The sequence below is a fragment of the Blennius ocellaris genome, assembly GCF_963422515.1.
Source record: "Blennius ocellaris genome assembly, chromosome: 13".
Classification (NCBI taxonomy): Eukaryota; Metazoa; Chordata; class Actinopteri; order Blenniiformes; family Blenniidae; genus Blennius; species Blennius ocellaris.
Genome location: NC_137662.1, coordinates 21,161,646 through 21,183,277, shown reverse-complemented (window position 1 = coordinate 21,183,277; position 21,632 = coordinate 21,161,646). Strand labels below are relative to the sequence as shown.

Sequence of the window (21,632 nt, the reverse complement as noted above, 5' to 3'; positions counted from 1 at the left end):
CATGTAAATAGTGGCGTTTCAGGCAAATGCGTCACGCGGACCAATGGCGACATACTGCAGGGATCTGATGTGTGTCATGTTTTAAACCTGCTCTATTCCGACAGCCCTGAGTTGTGCTGCGTTCATTCTTTTGCCAAAGTGCATAGGAGTTCACGTGGAAATAAACAAAGACCCGTTTTTAGTCCACTTGTGTCGTGCACAAGGCTCACGAACTGCACCAACGGAAAAATCGAGCCCAAATGTAAACACTTCCTGAAAAAGCAATTAGCTCGTGTTGACTTGACTCCAGTGACCCAAAAACTCTTTAAGGAAGGTTTTAATCAGGGCGAACGTAATATATTGCCAAGATCAAAGTTTGAAAAAGAAAAGATAAAAGCGATATAAATGCATTGCATTTTAGTTTTGTTTCTGTTATTCGAAAAAAAAAAAAAAATCTCACTGAACTTCTGCAGCAAGTTTAATTAAGTGAAATGATTTATCGTCATAAAATGCGAGGGGGGGGAAGAAGAAAAAAGTATCTTGCGGCTTCTTGTGTGAATTAATCACAGTGGGCGTTAAAGAATCAACAGAAGCATTACATTAAAGATTGACAATCAGCACATCTGTCACCATCACCGTAACTCGGTGTCTGACAAGACCGAGAAGCATCTCACAGAGCTGTTTGTCGCTCGGGGGGAGGAAATTATTCATCAGCGTGTGCTCGCGGCCGATTGCATCTGTTGGCACACTCACATAAAAAGCAGTTTTTCATCTTGTGGGGCTCGATTATAGATATTGATTAAGGTTCGTCACAGATTTGCAGGAAATGAGTGTAAGGAAGTGAGTGTAATCCCGAAATGAAATAAAATCACAACATTTAAACGTGTCCGTGCATGCGCGCATTAATACGTAGTTTTACTGTTTGTTCGGGAGATTCAACAGATGCTCTGTGACGATTGTTCAGGAAATGTGTGTTGTCAAGCCTCTTCAGTCATTTTCAGAGGACTTTGTGCCTGACGGGGGCGTGTCTGCCGGTACACCGATGCGGACGTGGTGCACATGAATGAATAAAGGGCCCAATGCAAACACACATTCGTCTGCTCTCTTGTTTTATTAGTTCCGTACATAAGTTGAATCGGTGTTTAATCGGTCGACTGTCTGCTCTTTCTGTTGGGGACATGAGAGAAGTTAGGTCTCTAACCCAATGACTCAAATTGTTATAAAATATAATGTAATAAAACCCGAAATGTAATAACTTTCCAAGAATGTAAAAAAGTGTTTTAGTGTTATACATTGTTTTCTAGAGAACAGAAGACTATGAATGACTTGAGCAACAGCAATCATACATAAATACCATAAACTGTATATAGATATAATATAAAGAAATAGTCCAAACTTTGAGAACGCATACCTTCAGTGTTAAAATTGAAGCAGCTCAAGTTCAAACCATAAACCATTGACTCACATTATGACGCAATAAAATGATAAAATATTTTTCCTGCCCCGTAATTTAATACTTTTTGTGTGTGTTTAACATATTAATTAAAGTTTTGACGGAACAAAGGAAGAATTATTTTCTCATCTTTGTCTTTGTTTTACTTGATTGTTTCGATATTTTCTTGTTGTTTTTATGTTTTTTACCTTGTATAGTGTAATGTGGGACAACGGATGGAAATTAGCCTTGTGCTAAAGCCGGCATATTTCGGGAAACCTCGTGAAGAGATGGCTTGTTCATTACAGTGATATGTACTGTCCCATCTAAATAAACAAATGAATGAATGTGACTAACAACATGAAGGTCTTTGGGGGCTGTTAGATCAGTGTAAAAAAAAAATGCGCTATGCAAGTGAACAACATCCACGGTGACTGCAGAACGCTCGTCAAGTAAATGAGACGCACCCAAACCGTGTCTAAAGGCTTTTATTCTTTTGTCCGAGTTCAAGCAGAGAAAACCAACATGAAGACGCTTGGCTGGAACAAAACAAACAAACGTGACAGACAGAAGATTGATGAAATAGCAGCAGATCAAACTGGAGATCACTTATATACACTGGGGGACAGGGACGGGGGGGGGGGCACACACCTCATGAGACAATCGTGGATACAATCGAGGTTTAGTGAAGCACAGAGGAGATACTGAGCGCCGGGCGATTCCAGAAGCAACGTTAGTAAACACACAAGCAATCAATCACGTCAGGAAACAGAATCCGGGAGGAGGAAAATACAAGAGCCATGATTTGTGAGGCGACTCTGGCTCACCGGGCTCCTCCAGTCTGATTTCCTTGTATTTAAAGCTCAAAATGCCAAAGATACCGAGCCTCAAGTTTGTCCCATTGGTGTGTGGGCACCTCACAGGGTCAGTGTGTGGATGAACGGGTGAAGGGGGTGGATCATTAAAAGTCCTGTTGCTAAACAAACCAAACAAACAAACAGCCAATTAAAATGTTATCCAGACCAGACCTGATCATGGATATTTGACCAGTGGCTTGTGCCGCTTTTAAACTTTAATTAAACCTTAGTTTTAGTCGAGAAGCAAACCAAGATGAAAGGAGCATCCATACGTGTACAAATGGCTTGCATTAGTGATGCACTTCCGCTTGGCTGTAAACAGATCAAATCTTTCTCCCCTCTTCGTCCGGGTTTCGGCCTTCTCTGAACCACATTAGAGTCTTCTTGCTCTTTGCTTATCGATCAAGTAAAGAGCCTCTTTGTCTTTTATCCTTTTTTTTTTGTGTGTGTGTCCCGCTTTTGAGTCCTTCGCGAGAATCATTAGGAAATGCAATTTGTCCGATCAATATTAAAATGACTGGCAGGCGATCTTCTTTCAAGGCAATGAATGAAGTCATGCTGACAGTTTGTGGATTAAAAAGAAAAATGTTTTTGGATAGAAACCGTGCCGATAAAGACGTTTGAAATGTTGTCTGGAAACTAATTTGGTTCGATTAGAATCAGTTTTGTCACAAACGTGATTTGGTTTAGTTTATGAAGACACGATCAAGCTTATGGGTGCACTGGAGTCAAGAATTCTTATTTTTTTTGATAAAGGATTTTTAAAGAAATCACATGCAATTCCAAGTTAAGCCTGTTCGGTTCATAAAAGACTGTAAACTTCTCTTATAAGGATTCTAGAATTCTCTTCATAAGCATGCGCGGCAGGTTTCAGTATTACATTTTGCTCCTATTTTCTGCGCACGTTTTATTTTCAGGTCACTTATTAAGAAGTGACCCTCTCTTTGCTTGAAGCCTGCTTCGGCTGTTTGTAAAAGCCCCGTGTGCTGGATTAAGTGCTATATCTCACTCAGTCTGTCAAGGCCACTGACATCCTGCGAAGGTTCATTTCACAGCGCTTAAGACTGCATCGGGACCCGTTTCCGCGGCAACACTTTTCCAGCAGAGCTCTTTTAATGTTTTCCATTTGCTAGAATGTTTTCCAGGAGAGTTGAGGGGAAAAAAAGAAAAGAAAAACATATATCATTTGAACTAACTTCAGTTCATGTTTATATCACTGGGGAAATATGATTTGTGAAGAGGATTAACACTAATAGGGCAATAACCAACGGAGATGCTATTTTATCTCATTTCACCAATGATTGAGGCCTCGAGCAATGTAAACCTGGGACACAAAATAAAGGAGATTATTATGATTTTTCTAGGTTTATTTTGTTTCGGAAGAGCCAGTTGAGGTGGTGTGAGATTCAAGTCCTTCCTCTTGGTTTTTGCGCTCTCTGACTTCCAGCTGCATCACTTCCAAGATCCTCTTTCTCATTTTGTATATTAAAAAAAACAAAAGTCTTATGGGATTTCTAACATCTCCACATTTATGGCCATTGTCAAGATGAATTATTTTGTGCTTTAACTCAATATGAGTCTTACCATCAAGAGCTATAAAGCACTTTTAACAGGCTCTTTATTCCTTTAAGGATCATAGAGAACATAAATGAGCCCGAGTTTAAATTCCCTTCAAGTCATCAGAATCTTTTTAGTAGTTACATTAAATTAAACTGGAATGATTTCATGGAACAGTCAAACATTTAATCCCTGCAGCAGAGCACTTTCACACAAGGCCGCATCTATAATCCACTTTGATTCACATCAGATGCTTACTAATGGAAACCTTATTTGAACCCCAGCAAACTCCCCAACTGTTTAACTTTTAAAAAGCCCCCCCTGCGGAATTATCAGCCCCCAACAGCCTCGTCGACTTTGAGCAGACACACACAAAACTCAACCAACACAAAAAGAAAAAAAAATACTCAAAAACAGCTGCAGGCTCAACGCAATATGTCAGCGAAGGTTAGAAATACATAATCTACCCTAACTGGCTGTTTGTCGTCAGTGTTGGTTGTTTAATGTGGCTGCTGAGTGACTGATGGAGGAGAAGACGGCTCACCGCTGCAGTTATTTCACTTCTCAAGTCTCACGAGCTTGACCATCAGTGTGTCGCTGTGTTCGGATTCATCTGAGAATTTAAGAATAATTTCACTTTGTTCCAATCCGGCATTGTGACATCGGCCTGTTTGTGTGGATTGTTAACTTTGCGCCATCCTTCAGTGCAATGAGTTTGCATGTTGTTGCTTTCTTGTACCATGGATGGATGGATGGATGGATGAATGTCTGACTTCACATGCAAAGAAGAAGAAGAAGAAGAAGAAGAAGAAGAAGAAGAAGAAGAAGAAGAAGAAGAAGAAGAAGAAGAAGAAGAAGAAGAAGAAGAAGAAGAAGAAGAAGAAGAAGAAGAAGAAGAAGAAGAAGAAGAAGAAGAAGAAGAAGAAGAAGAAGAAGAAGAAGAAGAAGAAGAAAGAGCAAATACATGTACATTTGTCAAAAGTAGAAAACAAAATATGGGAGATGATTTGTCGGAAAGTGGTAAAAATAAAAACAAGAGAATCAGAAATGATTGAAAGTTAAAAGGAGGAAGAGGAAGAGACCAACACAGAAGTCAAATTAAAGGTCATGGGGGAACTGATTTGCACCACCTTTTCGCATTAAAAAGAAAAAGAATTCTTTACAACATACACTGTAAATCCCATTGAAAACATTGCATTCAAATCTATTAGCATGACTTCCTCCCAGCATTTTCTACAATACGAAACAAACTATTGTTCGTGAAGTTATAAGCTCTAACTGGATGTTTTTTTGTGCTTTAGTCAGACGTCATGTCCGACTCAGTGCGCTCAGCTTTCACATGTCTGTGTGGACAAAATCCAATTTGGGCCTATTCCAGTAAAAACAGTCCTTTAATGGTGATTTCAGACGCTCCCCACCACCTAGAAAGGTACTACTAAGTTTTTCGTTTTCCAGCAGAGTAAAGAAAAGATGGAAGCGTTGTGCTGCACACGCTGCGTTCGGAACATGCGTCCTGATCAATTCGCCAACCGACTGAATCATGGACTGTATTGATTGAGTTGTGCAGGCCCGTGTGCTTACAGGAGGGCGATGGACTAGGAATTACCTCTAATTAGCCAAATCAGTCAAATACTCCCAGTGTGAGTAATCATTGACCCACGGATCCTGATTCATTTCGATGCAGCGCGGCCCCTTCGCCGAGAAACCCTCCCGCCTCTCTCGACACAACAAACCGCGAGCAGCAGTCAGACATGCCGCCAGTCGCCCCCTCATTCATCATGCTGCTCACAGCGTGCATCGGACAGTGCAGGGCTGCTTCCCCTGCCCAAAGCGTGCAGACGTCTGGCCACACGAGCGGCCTCTGTTCCCGCGAGCAGAACTTAATGGCCGATCTGCGCTCGGCAGCGGCTCATGAATCAAACACCAGGCCGCAAACACGCCGGCCAGGCTCCGCCGGCCCGTGATGAATTATGTTTAGATTGTCGTGCGACAAACGCCATAAAATGTAATCGCTTTCCGTTCCTAACTGTTGACCACAAGTGTGTGGGTTTCGTTTTGGCTTTTGTTGAAATATGGTGACAAGAGCGAGTGACTGCCGGCTTGTTCCATATCAAGGTTCACACACTGCTGTTTATAGAAGCGGCTTTAAATGTCTTCCAAGTTATGAGTCTACTAATGACAGTTTACATTGCTTCGTAAGCAGTTTGACACGTTAAATCAACTCCAGAGAAAATGTTTATCACATGAAAAGTACAATAACATCAAAGTATTGTCTCATAAATATCGACATCCTCTTTTCCCTATCGCCGACTTTATACTTTTATTGGCATAAGCGATTGAAATAGGTTCATCTGTAAGGTTATAAATCATTCTGTGAGTAGACGTGGAGCCACACTGCATGTCACGTGTTGTTTCCAATTAGTTGATAATGCGGCTTTATTTCCTCTTGTAGTTGAATCGTTAAAGCTGAGCTCTTTGACAGCAGCAGAAACATTAAAGCCAACAAACGTTTCCAATCTTGCATTTTCTCTTTTAGCGCCATGAGAGTCTCCTCCGGCGGGTCACGGCTGTTGCCATGGCGAAGCACAACTCTCTCACGTGTGTAAAACGCACAGCAACTTATTAGCATTCAGGAGCAACTGAACGGCTCCATGCAGCGGAGCATTTTCACGAACTGGGGACATGCGGCGAGGGCAGAATGGATTTTCTCCCTGGACTCTTTGTCCCGTATGTTATTCACGTCTGTTACTGCCTCGCTGTCTAATGGGTTTTTTTTTTGTTGTTGTTGTTTTTTTAATGGAGCCTCAAAGCAACTTGGTTTGGCAAGTGACAGAGCCAGTGTCTCTGCATTGCTGTCGCACACGTGGCGATAGCCTGCCTCAACGAAATCACACAAACAGCTCTTCTAATAACTATTGACGGAGAGTTTTGTATATAAATGTTGAATTGATTCCATTTATTTAGTGCTTCTTTTTTTAAGCTGCACACACAGAAATGGACGAAGCAATTTGAGGCGTCCGTGTCCAACCCAGGGGCGAGTTGGATATTTAAACCCGCAACCTTGCAAATGTAAGACGACCCATCAACCCAGCCACAAATATATCTTTTGCTCATTCCTTTTTCTTTCCCTTGTTTTTTTCCGGTCGCACACTAATTGGATCTCTCGAGGAAGCAGCTCCTTCACTCCTCTGCACCGCCTGGATTACAGTCAAATCTGAAGAAATATTTCCTCAGCATCAAAGGTCCAAAAAATATCATCCTGAAGAGTAATGACCATTTCAATATTCCTTCGCTTCCGCATCTCAGTGTCAGCAATAAAAGTGGTTCATTAGAAAGTTAGACGAAAGGTTTTTCTCATTTTCCCTTACAGTGGTCTGTCCAGCAGAACGCGATCATTTCTGTCCCGCCGCGGTCGGAGAAAGAATTTTTTTCCTTTAATACGTTATCATAATATTTCCAGTCTTAACTTTTTGAAAAGACATTAAGCTCTGCTGCACCTGTGCACATTAAAACACCCAATTCTCATCTTTCTCATCTCATTCGAAATGTGGGAATTATTATTTCACAGGCACAGTCAGATATCTGCATGTTTGAGTAATGAGTCCTGAAGGATAGCCAGCCTCTCTCTCTGTATTACGAACAGGTGTGATTAGTTTGTAAAATACGTCGAATCTCAGATGTGGATTAGAGATCATTTTCCATCTTCATCAAAAAAAAAAAATTCTAATCATTTGAGGAGAACTGAAAGGATTAGAAGCATAACAAAATGAGGTGTGTGTTCTTCTATCACCTGAACTGATTGCCACTATGCATTCCCTCTCTCTCTCTCTCTCTCTCTCTCTCTCTCTCTCTCTGGGTGGGAGTCTGAGTTCAAGTGGACCAGGAAAGCACTAAATTGATGTACTTTAGAGTTCGACAGAACATCTGTTGTTGTTGTTGTGAGGCGTTTACTCACAAGGTAACATCACAAAGGTTTGCAGTTTGCAGTTAATTACTGGTTTCTGGTCTCTTTGTGGCTGCGCTGTCACTCCCTCCCGTCGGTGACCCTGCACGATCTCTGTAAAGATGTTTGTTATTGCAGTTGACTTACTGGCTTTTAATGAGACAATGCTCTTGTCTTTTGTTTCATCGAGCTTTCTAAGCTCACTCACCAAGTGAGACGCCGTCGACAATAGATCCTAATCCTCTTTCACAATGAGATTTTTCAACCTGCAGGTGCTCGCGTGCCATGCAGGTTTTTTTTTTGTTTTTTTTCAATTTCAGTTTAATTTCCTCTCAATATTGACGTGCTGCCAATCTATCACTGAATGTTATCATCTTCGTGATTTCTGCGCATAAGTGCTATTAAATCCGTGGAGAATATATTCCGAAACATTAGCTCACAAGGTTTAATTTTCTGCCACCAAGCAATTGTTGTAATGTGAGCATGATTAACAGTTGTCATGGTGAAGTTGACTGCGATTAACTCCATGCACCATTAAAATGTTCCAGATTAAATTAATCAAACATGAAAAAAACCCAAAACAAAACCATACAATAGAGTCGACATAGAATCACTTAATAACGCTCGTGGACATTTCGCCTCTGGAGAAGTGGGAACTTTGACACGAAACAAACACAGCACAGTCACATTTGTTTATTTGTAAGTACCGAGAGATGGGAGAGTTCATAAATATGTTGGAGTAGGAAATTGTGTTTGTGTGATTGTTAAGTACTGCCTGATTTATGAGAGCTTGCTAGAATAAAGCCAGAGCCATGCGAGGGGCAGTAATTCAGTCACTTTCTATAGCGACAGACTGACCATCACCATTTCACCTTGTAGCTCCGCATTAAGTAATAATGGTGCAATAAGAAATAATGTAATACATTTTTATCTCATTATGTAATGATATTGCATTTTGTAATAACTTATTACATATGACAAAATGCGTCCTAAAGGATTAAATGCACTCAGTGACACTTACAATCTGCTTTCCAGAAATGGCGGATGGAAATACTGGGTGACTTTAAAAATCTAGCAAGCCACAATGGCAGGTGATCTAAAATGTTAAACCTGATGTAGAGCCCTGTATTCTTTCATTGCCATGTTGGCAAAATGTATTAAATGATGCACCAATTTATTACATTTTCTCAATAAAAAAAAAAAGTGAAACACCAACATTTTGCAATAACTTTTGCTAAGTTTATTTCAAAATGTATTCAAGAATTGTATTACAAAATGCGGCACATTTGATCAAAATGCGACATTATTACATAATGGGTTGACATTTTTAGTGTCAGACACATTTTTACATCCGTGGCCACATAAAGCCCAATTTCATGCTGAGTGGGCTCGACCGGTAAAATGTTGCTTTAATAACCTTCAAATTTGAACTTTCAAGTTTTTTCTTTGTTGTGGTGCAGTCTATACGTGATGAAAATGCCAATAATTATCGCAAGAAACAAACAATCACTACCAAAAACAACCACAATGTGAATATAAAGTCGATTGGAGGCTCTTCCGGGGCAGTTTTGTCGACAGGCTTCATGTTTGACTCTGCCGCTGTAAGAAGTGACAACCTTCAGACGAGCGATTGGTGAGTCACTTTCTCCTGAAGCTCATTCGAATCATTCAAGTCTTGAATTTTCAAGCTTCAGACGGGCCTGTACATATCAATACAGTCCGGTACATCAACCCGTGACAGTGACGTGTGTTACCAATCCCTTTTCTTGGCCCCTGTGGTCCCGGCTGCCTTCAGATCATTTACAAGCTTCTCCTGTGTAGTGGTGGGCTGATCCCTCACCTTTTCTCATGATCAGTCTCTCCCCATGAGGTGAGATCATACCGAGCTCCGGAGCGAGACGATTGATTTTCACCAACTTTCTCGCCAAGCCTCTTGCCGATGTTCTTGCAGCCTGTTCCAGCCTTGTGCAGGTCTATAGTCTTGTCCGTCACATCATTTGACAAGGCCTCTGGCCTCTACTTCTGTGGCAGCTCTTTTATTTTTTTTTTACACTTAAAATATTGGGATTAGCTGAACTTTCTTAAAGTGACAGGACCAATTCCTGCTCTTGGGCACTAAACTGATCTGTTGAGGCCAGTTTGCTGGTTGTTTGGAGACCAAATAAATAGTTCTACTTGATATTCTGTTTTACTGTTTTTAAAAGGCACCTGCGATGAATATTATACTGTAATAATTTATTTGCAAGAGTCTTTCCTCGACCGTAGAAATGCTTTGTAGTTCTATAGACAAAAACTTATTTTGGTGGAATAAAAACAAGTTTGCTGATCCCTTGTCTAAATGAACTTTAATTTACATTTGTAACACTTTTGGTTAATAATTGCAGCTGCTTTTCATTGAAATTACTTAAGATTAAGCTGTGAAATAATAAACATCGTCCTCTAAATAAAAAGAAAAAGAAAAAAAGAGAAGATCCTCAGCTGATTATAATGAGTGAATCAACTGCTCAGTAACTCTATGTGGCCATTAGAAAGCAACAGTTTAATAGAATGACAACAGTGACTTCCCTGTTTGGTAAACACACTTGTGGAGAGAGATTGTGTTTGTTTAAACTGCTGTATAACTGAACAGAATATCGGGCTCTCGTTCACCATATCTGATCGGCAAAACCTCTTCCGTGACTATTGTCTGTGTTGTTTTATCAAAACAGAAGTAAGAAGCATTTTACAGCATTTGCGGCGCATGAATCATTTTGACAAAACTCAAGGGCAGGGAATAAATTAAAGCAGGAAACCTGATTAACATAAAGCAGCAGCCGGATCATTTCCGGGAGATGAGGCCGTTCACCCCTTCATACATGACTAAGCCTCAGATGTACAGCTCACAGGAGAAACACGGGCCTTTATCTACACAGCCGAGCTCGCAGGAGCCTAAAAGTCAATAAGGGGGATGCTGGAAAATTACGTGAAGCTCCAGCGCACCACTCAGTGCAGGGTGACAGCTTTTACACGATCACGAGGCGTCTCGTCAGTCCCAGCGCAAATAACGTCTGAAATATCACACACACTAAGCTGTCAGGGTTGGAGTTAATCAGAATTTAATGAACTTACTGTCATCTGCGGTTGTTAAGAGGATTTGGGATTATTGAGCAGGGTACTAGAACAAAACAGATGTAAATTGCCTCGTCTGAAGATTGGCAGTAGGGCCTTAATAAAGTGGAGGCCGTTAGGTCTAATGTATCATTGTCACCTTGTGTTTTCACATTATTTCAATATTTCCACAGCAGGGATGCATGCGGGGGGTTTCTGTATTGCGTCATGTCCCGGTAAATTAAATTAAATGTACTTGTTCACTTGGTGGAAGAAGGTTAGCTGGGGGGGGGGGGGGAATTGAATTTTTCTCACGTCTGAGTGGGAAAAACAGCCGTCTGATGTAACGGTAAAAACACTACATCCCTTTAATGTTTTTTTTTTTTTTCAGATTTATTCACATACAGGGTGAAACCAATAATAAATGGATACAATGTTGTTCAATTCCAAGCAAATCATAGTACATGTACCCTGTCCCAAAAAGGATTAGGAAGAAGTATATGCTTTTCTTCTCCTTTTTTTTTTTTTTTAGATTATTCCTCTTCTTTTGATTAGCTAAATACACAAGTGGCCCATACATAACTACAGTATAAATCCACGATTTCCTCGTCATATTTACACACAGTATACACACTGATTATCTCACAGTGGGTGGGCGTGTGTTTATTGTTTATTTGTACGTCTTGGCTGAAGGCCATGGATTTAACCCCTTGTACACTTTTGTTGCTTGGATGCACTTGTTGCATCGACAGTTGAACCGCTGTCGGTCGATTGTACCTCATGGCCGTCCAGTGCATCTGGTTTTTGTTGGGCACAGCTGTTGTTGGTCCAGTACGCTTGGTGCTGATGCTCTTATCTGTGTGAGTATGTGTCAGGGCGGCAGGGCTACACCAGTGGGTTACATGTAGCGCATTTATCGGGGGGTTTTTTGTTTTTGTTTTACTGCTTCAAGAAGCTGCTGGCTGTTTGATATCACACATCAGGTGGCTATAAATTGTCTCTGTGTGGATCACTAAGTGCTGAAGAGCGGTGGAGTTCTTGATATGCTGCGGTAGAAGCATCTCTCTCTCTCTCTCTCTCTCTCTCTCTCTCTCTCTCTCTCTCTCTCTCTCTCTCTCTCTCTCTCTCTCTCTCTCTCTCTCTCTCTCTCTCTCTCTCTAGGAGAAGGCTTTGAAAATAGATCTACTCTCTGGTTTTGGTCAAAGGACTTGTTGATATATGCTACTTGGTCATCTTCTTGCTTTATGAATTGGTGAGCTGCAGTTTGATGTATGCAACTGAAAGGTAAAAAAGGCAGCCTATAGAATATATGGTGAAAGGCTCATTTCAGTTGCTTTGTACCTTTTAATTCATTTTGAAATACGTCCAATTTAATTTCCTTTTAAGAGACTTAATCCTCAACCAGACCCATTTGAGTCAAAAGATATGAAGCCACAAATGATTAAAGGGAGCCAGGATTAAATATTCAATGGAGTCGTCTCTATAACTGTTATGTAGTTGAACTGATTCAATTATTTAATGTATAGAAGTGTTTATATTCCTAATCGTATTTCATGTTGTGCCAATTATTAGAGGTGAGCAATCTCAAATGTCCCGAGTTTGAGTCTGGGTGTGAGGTCTGCATGTCCTTGGTATTTCCAGGTATTTCAGATCGTCACAATATTATGAAACGTTAAAAATGAATGACGCGCTACGCAATTTGTACAGCCATTAGGAAATTTTCCATTTATCCCATCTAAAGAGGAAAAAATTAATAAATCAGATGTGAGGCTCTCAGCAGGAAGACCAGCCCAGTGACAGTAGAATTAAAGGGCATTTCACAGTCAGATCCTACTCATTTCCACATAGCTCCATTATTGCTTCATTATTTGTGCTGATTGGTTCTTTACTGTGTAATGGAGCTCTGTGGAGCTCCGTAATAGCGCTCAGGCATATTGACCTCCCTGGGGAGCCCAGCAGTAAAAATCCTTTTAACAATTAACATTACGAAAAGGCTCAAAACACTTGATTAAATGTCAAACTTCTCAAAAGTGGTCCTGAGCTGCAAAGAGCAGCTGGAGTTCTCACATCATTTTTCTACCTTTAACACATTATTATTATTTTTTTTTTTTCTTATTATCTTTTCCATTTTTGTGACATTTGTCTTCAGTCTTGGATGTTTTGGTCGTGATGCGTCGTATTAGTAATTTCAGATGTTTTTGATGGTATCCAGCTTCGTCCGTGCCTCACAGCAACGAGCGCAAAAGTCAAACAAACTATACTTCTTTGCTGACAAGAAATCTAAACAGTTGAGCCGCTTCAGTCCCCTGTGTTTCATCTTGTGCTCTCGGCGCTAATAAATCCACATACCGCCTTGTGTTTTCATATAAACTCTTGACTATATTCTATTCTCTATTCTTTGAACTGCCATTCTTCTGTGGCTAATTTCCCTCCCGTATTGATTGAAGAGACATTTCTGTGAAATGCCTTAGAGGGAATTCAGCGCGCTTTGATCCATGCCTGGAGACGGATAAGTGGGTTTCCGTGAAAGTGCTCCTCTTTGTCCTTTCACTTCAAAAATGGTGAAAAGAGGAATATACCTATACTTTTCACTTCAACGGGGTATTTCTTTTTCTACTATTATTCAACCTTAATGTTTTCATGATCAGAAGCACTTGTGAATATGTCACATATGTGCGTATGTACAGAGACAGTAAAAGGAGGGTTTATATTTCCTGAAGCATGAACGTCACGCTGAAGCTTGTGCGGTAAACCATCTGAAGGAAACCATTTATCTGTAATTTTTTTTTTTTCCTTCTTTGCTGATGGATTGAGTGTTTATTCTTGTGGGCAGCTGTGAATTGAGACGGCATGAATAGTATTCAAAGGCCATTACTCACTTGTGCATGGTTTTTCTTCAAGAACTCACTTTTACTACAAGGACAACGTCCAGGTGGTCGTCCTTTCAGAACGACTAAAAAAAACCAAAAACACTTCACAGTGTTTTCAACGTGCAATTTCATTTCAATGTCACTTTGTCAGGTCACTTTAATCAGAGTGGTCACACATTTCAGGAAAGCTTAACCTCCTGAAAAGATCTGAGAAAATGTAAAGTGCTTAGTTTATCTGAATACAGGTGAGTGTTTGTCACTGAAGCAAACTGTCAATAGTGTAAATTAAGTACTGAAACAGAAAACTAAATGGAAATTGATTATCAATGGAATGAAACAGTTTCTGAAAATGAAATCACAAAATCCATCAGAAGTATGTAGGTACGGTAAAAATAAGCACACGCTGCCCCAGATATACGCTTTAACACTGAAAACTATAAGTGTACTTGGTGTTACTTGTTGCTAAGCAGTAATTTGAATAGGTCTTCTCGCTTTCATGGAGCAGTGTAAAGGCTTTTTGTCTCACTGCGATGTCCACGCTTCCCCGTGCAGGTACACTAAAATGAAGACCGCCACCAACATCTACATCTTCAACCTGGCTCTTGCCGACGCCCTGGTCACCAGCACGCTACCGTTCCAGAGCGTCGACTACCTGATGGGGACCTGGCCGTTCGGCGACACGCTGTGCAAGATGGTGATGTCCATCGACTACTACAACATGTTCACGTCCATCTTCACGCTCACCACCATGAGCATCGACCGCTACGTGGCCGTGTGCCACCCTGTCAAAGCGCTGGACTTCAGGACGCCTCGCAACGCCAAGATCGTCAACGTCTGCAACTGGATCCTCTCCTCGGCCATCGGGCTGCCCGTGATGTTCATGGCCTCCACGTCACCCACGAGTAAGCACGAGCAAAGAGACCCTGAAGCATCCGTTATGTTACGTGGCATGAAACTGGAAACTCTGCGATCACAAGCATGCGTGTAGGAGGAGTTCTTCCTTTGTTTGCTCAGTCCTTGTACTCCAATTACAGCAGAAGAGAGAGCCGAGAAGCCGAAGGAAAACACTCTTATTTCCAGTCTATTCATTCTCTTCCTTGCAGCTTTTAAAAGCATATTAGTTCCACAAACAGGATGCAGAATAAGAGACAGTCCAGGAGAGTTTTTCCACTGAGTAATGTAATAATTATAAAAGACATATTTAGAGGCGTACGCCTGCATGGCCACTGCCTAATGTAACTGTCTGCACAGATAAAGACCAACCCGCGAAGGCGGCCTCTCTGACAAGGTAAGTGCAGTGGTAATGAGGACAAAGCCGCCATTGAAAATGCTGAAGTGACATTTCACACTCTGTGGAGAGAAGAGAGCAGGAAGAGGTGTAGACTCTGAAGAGAGTTCAGTTTGGTGCTACACATTGTGGATGATATTCCCAAAGTATCTCATGTGAAAGTATTTATAGAAGAAGAAAAAGCCTCGCCATGAATATATTCCCTTTTATTCTTGGTTGCTTGTGTGCACTTCGCATTTCTTTCAAATGTAATTACGGGGCAAATGCAACCATGTTGCATCCAACCGCTCCAGTCGGCTCCCCTTTAGTGATTCATTCACATTTCATTTAACTAATCGGCTTTAGACGTTGAGTTTGCAACTTTTAAAATGTTTATATATGCTGCTTTTGTTCCCTCTCTTCTCTTTACCTCCAAATACCTTCATTAGAGCAAACCAAGCACATCAGTGGCGTCTCTGTAACTATTGAAAAGGCCATGCATGCAATATCACGACCTGATTAATCAGTTAATCAAGAGAAAATACTAATCAACATCAGTTCTGAAGCTCAAAGAGTGTTATTAATATTGCTGCTACCAATCAGTCCTTTATGAGGTTGCTTTTTTTTTTTTTATTTTACAGGCTGATTAAACAAGCATACTGAACACATTAAATACATAACAGTAGATACTGAGCGAGACTGAAGTGTTGGACATGTGCACTATGAACATAGGCATGTGTGTCCCCTCACCTCTTCACAGGCTCCACTATGGTTGACTGCAAGCTGAATTTCCCGCACCCTTCCTGGTACTGGGAGACGCTGCTGAGGATCTGCATGTTCATCTTTGCCTTCATCATGCCCGTGCTCATCATCACGGTCTGCTATGGCCTGATGATCCTGCGGCTGAAGAGCGTGCGCATGCTGTCGGGCTCCCAGGTCAGGAAACAAACTCTTCATTTTTACAAGTATAAGACACAAACGGCCCGATTTAACAAGATCCCGTAGGAGTTCTGCTGAATTGAATATATGAGCCGCTCCTATCGTGTCCGCGTATGTTTACTTGCGTTGATCATAGATTGACTGGACGGATCACAAAATAAAGTGTGATATACATGTTGATGGAGGAAGTTTTCAAGACGTCAGAGAGGACACAGTGCAAAAAATAGAGTGTGGCTTCATAAAGTTTGCAAATAAAAGTCGTGGAGAAACCAGCTGAGGAATTAAAACAAACTCGACAAATTCTAAAGGCTGAAATTATTCAGCCTTTTAATGATTTATGTCATCATAAACAACGCAAGTGTCTCTATTATAAAATAACCTTGTTGGTGCACATTAATCTCCTAGCATAATGCCCTTTCAGTGTTTTTGCATGATCTGGAACACACACACACACGCACACACACACACACACACACACACACACACACACACACACACACACACACACACACACACACACACACTATGTCATATTGATCAAGGTAAATGCGTGCCTGTTAGGTAGGGACCCTTTTTTGGAAGGAATCTCGTATTAAGATGCAAGGCAAGCGTAGCATTTTTACCACATAACTAATTGATTTTTGGGGGTTCAGAATAACAAAGCACAGTAGAATACCGCCCAGAGCGTGCATGCAGATTCAACGCACTCGTTGGTTCTGAAGACAAAGCAATTAGTGAAAATCAATCCCAGCCTCAGGTGACTCAGTTTTAATTAACCCCTCAACACTCTCCAGACTAAATATGTGATGAATAAAAATGATAATGAGCAGCATCAGCGAATTCTGAACTAAACATGGAACAGTCTTGAGGTATCGATTCCTTGATGGTCGTTTGATTTTGAAAAATTAAAAAAAAAACCCAAACAAAAACAAAGAAGGGGGCTGCAGCCAAGAATTCCATGACTGGCAACTTTAATTTGATGTTTGGCAGTTTTACAACCTGCCTCAAAATCTGTGCATGTCGTTATTTAGATTTCAGTCGTGAATCAGTGCGATTTGCAACATGATTTGTTCAGACGAGCAGCTTGTTTTTTTTCTGCCAGCTTGATCCTTTTTCCTCTTCACACCAGCACCCATGATCTCTCATTCCTCCGTGCACAATCACATTAGTCTCTCTGCCCTCTCCCCCTCTGCCCCCACGCTCTCCACCTCCCTCCATCCCTCCTTTTCTTGCCCACCACCCTCGAGTGTATTTCACCGTTATTATACTCTCTGCCCTGCCTCTTCATGCTTTTCTCATCTTGTGCACCCACTTATCCCTGCTACTGAACCGCTCACACATTTCTTTTTTTTTCTCTCTTACACAAACACACACACACACACACACACACACACACACACACACACACACACACGCGCACACGCACACAGGAGAAGGACAGGAACCTCCGCCGAATCACCCGCATGGTCCTGGTGGTGGTGGCCGTCTTCATCGTCTGCTGGACCCCGATCCATATCTTCGCCATCATCACGGCTCTGATCAACATCCCCAGCTCCACGCTGCAAACCATCACCTGGCATTTCTGCATCGCTCTGGGCTACACCAACAGGTAAGATCCCCTTCTCATAACATAGAGGCAAGAGTTAGGTTGGGAAGTTTAGCTGGTTTCTGCTGGAATCTGTGTTAAAAAAACAACAACAAAAAAACTTGTCTTCGTCTCTGCCTCCCCCCTTGCAGTAGTCTGAACCCAGTCCTTTACGGCTACCTGGACGAGAACTTCAAGCGTTGTTTCCGCGAGTTCTGCACCCCGAGTCCCTCGGTCATGGAGGTGCCGAACTCATCCAGGACCGGACTCACCAGCCGCAAGCCCCCTCAGCGTGAACACATCAGCGCAAACACAGGGGAAAGGTCGAATCAGCAGGTAGCCGCTCACTCTCTGCACACGTCCACCAGCCTTGGCAAAATGAGGAAATTGTTCCTAATTGGGGCGTCTGTATTGTGTGTAAAGCGTCAATCAGATGAAGCCATCATGCTGTGGCCACCCTCGACTAATTAAAGCCCCCCAAAAAAGCACATGTTTATGTTATTTTTGGCTGTTTAGCAATGAACACACTGATGCTTTCCAAAATAAAATAAAAATGTTCAGACCACATCTTGGTCTCATACGATTGACGTTGATGTCAGAACTGATTTGTGATCAGTTCTTTTTCAACGTACAGTAAGATCGAATTGGTCCTTTAAAAAAAAAAAAGAAAAGACTTCTGTTTACTGAGTCGCAAAACACAAATGGACAGATGCTGACTGACAGGGTCAAGACTCATTCTCTCTGTTTTGGTGAAGCTAGATTGTTAAAAGTTCACTATAGACACCCACATGAAATATTAGACGAGTCGGCAAAACTGAACACACTCATGTCGGTTCAAGCCCTCTGTGAGTTATACAAAGAAATCAGGAACATATTTGCACATATCTTCCGTCATGCGACTTTGGGTGAAGGCAGGGCTAACCCACACGTACACAGGTTGACTAAACAAACACAGAATGGCGCCCCCTTAAAACACAACTTCTCATAATTCCATACTTAATTTTCAGGCAGGAGTGAGCACTCCTTCACTGTGCAGCCTTTGTTTTTTTTGGTTTTTTCAAGTCAGAAAAACGTTTTCAAGTTTTCAAGTCAACTGCTTCCACTTGCCTACAATTGTTAGAACGGTACTATTGAAAACAAACTGACTTGTTTCTCCAAATATGAACCTTTTAGTTCTTCCTTTGTGGATAAAATAATAATACAGTCTTACCTGCGTCACACATAGTAAAAGTGCCACAGAGAAGGTTTGAGGACCACAATGGGTATTTCCTCAGTCTGACCATTCAAACAGATTCCAGACGGCGTCAACACAAACAATTGTTTGTTTCTCTCGTCTCTCTTTCGCAGGTATGACTAGCCTTGGAGGGGTCATCGGTGGACTCCCGCTGTTGTGGCGGTATGGCCAACGATGATCTCCACTCGGAAATCACACAGGTCACCACAGGGCTCTGACCAACACACACACACACACACACACACACACACACACACACACACACACACACACACACACACACACACACACACACACACACACGCACGCACACAGTATGTTGAGACCCAGATTGGAATGATCTAATTCACGGAGGAAGTGGAACTTATCTAATCGTTGCACATCCCCAGTATTCAACAATCACGTTTCATAATCATCCTCACTCAAGACTTACCTACAGTAATACAATTGTTTCTCACTCTCGTCGTTTCATTTATTTGCACTCTATTTTCCATTTGTATTTTGTTACTTTGTCGCATAATTTCATTGTTAATAGATAACACGTTTATCAACCGTTTTTTCATCAAATTAAATTCAGGTCCTGAGAAATGACTATTAGAGACTTTAAGTTCAACATGGAATCCAAATCTGGGCCTCGACATACGTATACGTATATGGATGCACACCAAACACACAGATGAAGTACATGACTGAGGCTCAATCACAGGGATCCATCTTGGCAATGTGTCGTAAGCCTAACTGCAGCACTGCGTCATGTCAGGCTATTAACCCGACAAACAACTGTAACCAACCACAAGGCTGTGTGAGACTTTCCCAGTCACTGAAGCGGGTTTCATAATGGGACCAGCTAGAATTAATATCATCAAGATTGTCATTACACCAGTGCCATAGCCTCCGCACTAATTTGGAGCTATAATGTTAATCTGTTTATTGCTATTGGCATAGCCATTAGTGTTATTCATATTACAAAACAAATTTTACAGTCCACATTATATTGTACAGCAAACATGGTCGGCTCTATGAAGTATCACTTATTAAAACAAATCAATGAGTTGTGTTTGTCCAGGTCGTACAGCTGGACAACAGCAGTAATGGGCATTCAGTGTCTACATGATAGGGGACGGTGGAGGTTGTGGGAAATATGTATTTATGGGGTCACAGAGGAGTGTGGGAGCTGATCCAGTTTTATTAGGGGTGCTGAAAGGCTCCGAGGCACTCTCTCGCCACACGAAGACATCACTGGACGGGCGACGCTATTCAAAATCATTTACTGCTCCGACTGTGCTCCTTTCTCGACCTCCATACGAATTCAGCCGGGGTTGTCCCTGACATTATTTACACCTTATTAACGCCATTCGCCGTCGGCTGAGCTGAGCAACAGCACGCCGCCTTTGGCCCCTTCAGGATAAGTGGACTGTGCTGATGCACACCTGAACTTTCTGTACCCCTTCATCCGCTCCTCTTCTCGGCACGGATCATGTCGTTAGGTGCGAGCGCCGTGGAGCTTTTTGACCATCCCCGCTCCGACAACTCCATCCAACATCTGAATGTACAAAAAAGTAAATAATTTGCGTTTTCTAAAAGTGGCTCCTTGTCCAAAACTGCGCGCGTGAGACCCGAACCAGCAAAGAAGACGCATCAGCCTGTTTGCACAGCGCACGGAGAGTGCTTTTGCAACATATAGTGCAAACATACTGTTTTACAAGCATACGACCCTCTGCAGCTTTATAGCCATTCGGAGCAGAAATGGGTTTAAATGGAAGCACTTTCCATTAAAGAGCTTAACAAGTGAGCCAAGCAGGATTGTACATCTGTTGTGATCTTTAGAATTGCTTGTGCTTACATTGTGTGCCGTTTGCTATACTTGACGATTGCCTTTTCCAGTAGCTCTACGCTGGCTATATATGTACCGTAATTTTTTCTAAAGAGCTGTAAAAATGAACATGATTGTATTGATCTCCCATGTGAAATACTGTAAGTACTCTGTCGCTTCTTCTTCTTCTTCTTTTTTTTTTTTACAATTGTGAAATCTTCGTGCTCGTCGATATAAATTCTGTCCCGATAAATCTGCCTTGCTCTCTGTAAAGGTGTGTAAAAGAGAAAACACTGTGTAAAATCTTAAGTTGTGAATATGAAAATGCATATAAACTTTAAATTTGTACAGTCCTTCATTCACTTGTTGAATTTCTGACAGGACACTGATGTGTGACGTTGTCACCCCGCGTATTTAACCGGGCCATTTGTGGTGTCGCTGATTTCGGTTTTCAAATAATATATTGCAGACTATTACTCGTTTCAGCCTTTATTTCAGTCTTTCGGTATGAAATAAAGGCTTCTTCTACCAGCAAGTCATGAACTGCCACATGCTGTATTTCATGAAAAATGTGCAACCCCCCCCCAAAAAAAATGCTTAGAGGCCAAATCCCACTTGTCACGGTGAAAAGACCTCCATTACAGTCTCAGTAATGGTAAAAAACAAAACAAAAATACAAACTGAATCTGACCTTGTTTCCACTCTGTTGTGTCGGTAACTGAAGGCCTGAATATGTTGTTTCTCCATGTTGCCATTCAGAAAAAAGAAGTGATGTGACTGGACCTGGTCCTGTCTTTTCTGAGTACATTTCTGCTTTCTGGTAACGCTTTGTGCCATAGTTTTGGTTTTTTTCTTCTTCTTTTTTTTCATAAGCATTGACAAAATGCAAAAGCAGGAGGCTGCATTAAACCAACAAAGGCCCTCATGAAAAAGCTCCTTCTTATTTTTCAGAACAATAGATAATTGCACAGATGGAGAACTAGCCGGGGATGTGCTGAAGATAAGCACGTCTGATCTCAGTATGGAAAGAGCACTGGGAGCTAATGGAAGCTAAAATGATTGTTCTGTG

The 21,632-nt window shown here is 41.5% G+C and overlaps 1 protein-coding gene across 1 annotated transcript; it reads left to right on the top strand.

Moving 5' to 3' along the window:
- Window positions 1-14,266: 14,266 nt before the first annotated feature.
- Window positions 14,267-18,869, top strand: oprm1 (opioid receptor, mu 1; the record flags this gene model as incomplete). The annotated part of the gene is made up of 5 exons (XM_080507456.1): window positions 14,267-14,627; window positions 15,753-15,928; window positions 17,362-17,540; window positions 17,669-17,852; window positions 18,864-18,869. Exons 1-5 carry the CDS (start codon window positions 14,288-14,290, stop codon window positions 18,867-18,869), a joined length of 885 nt encoding a protein of 294 aa, XP_080363582.1. The 5' UTR covers window positions 14,267-14,287.
- Between the last annotated feature and the right edge of the window lie 2,763 nt (window positions 18,870-21,632).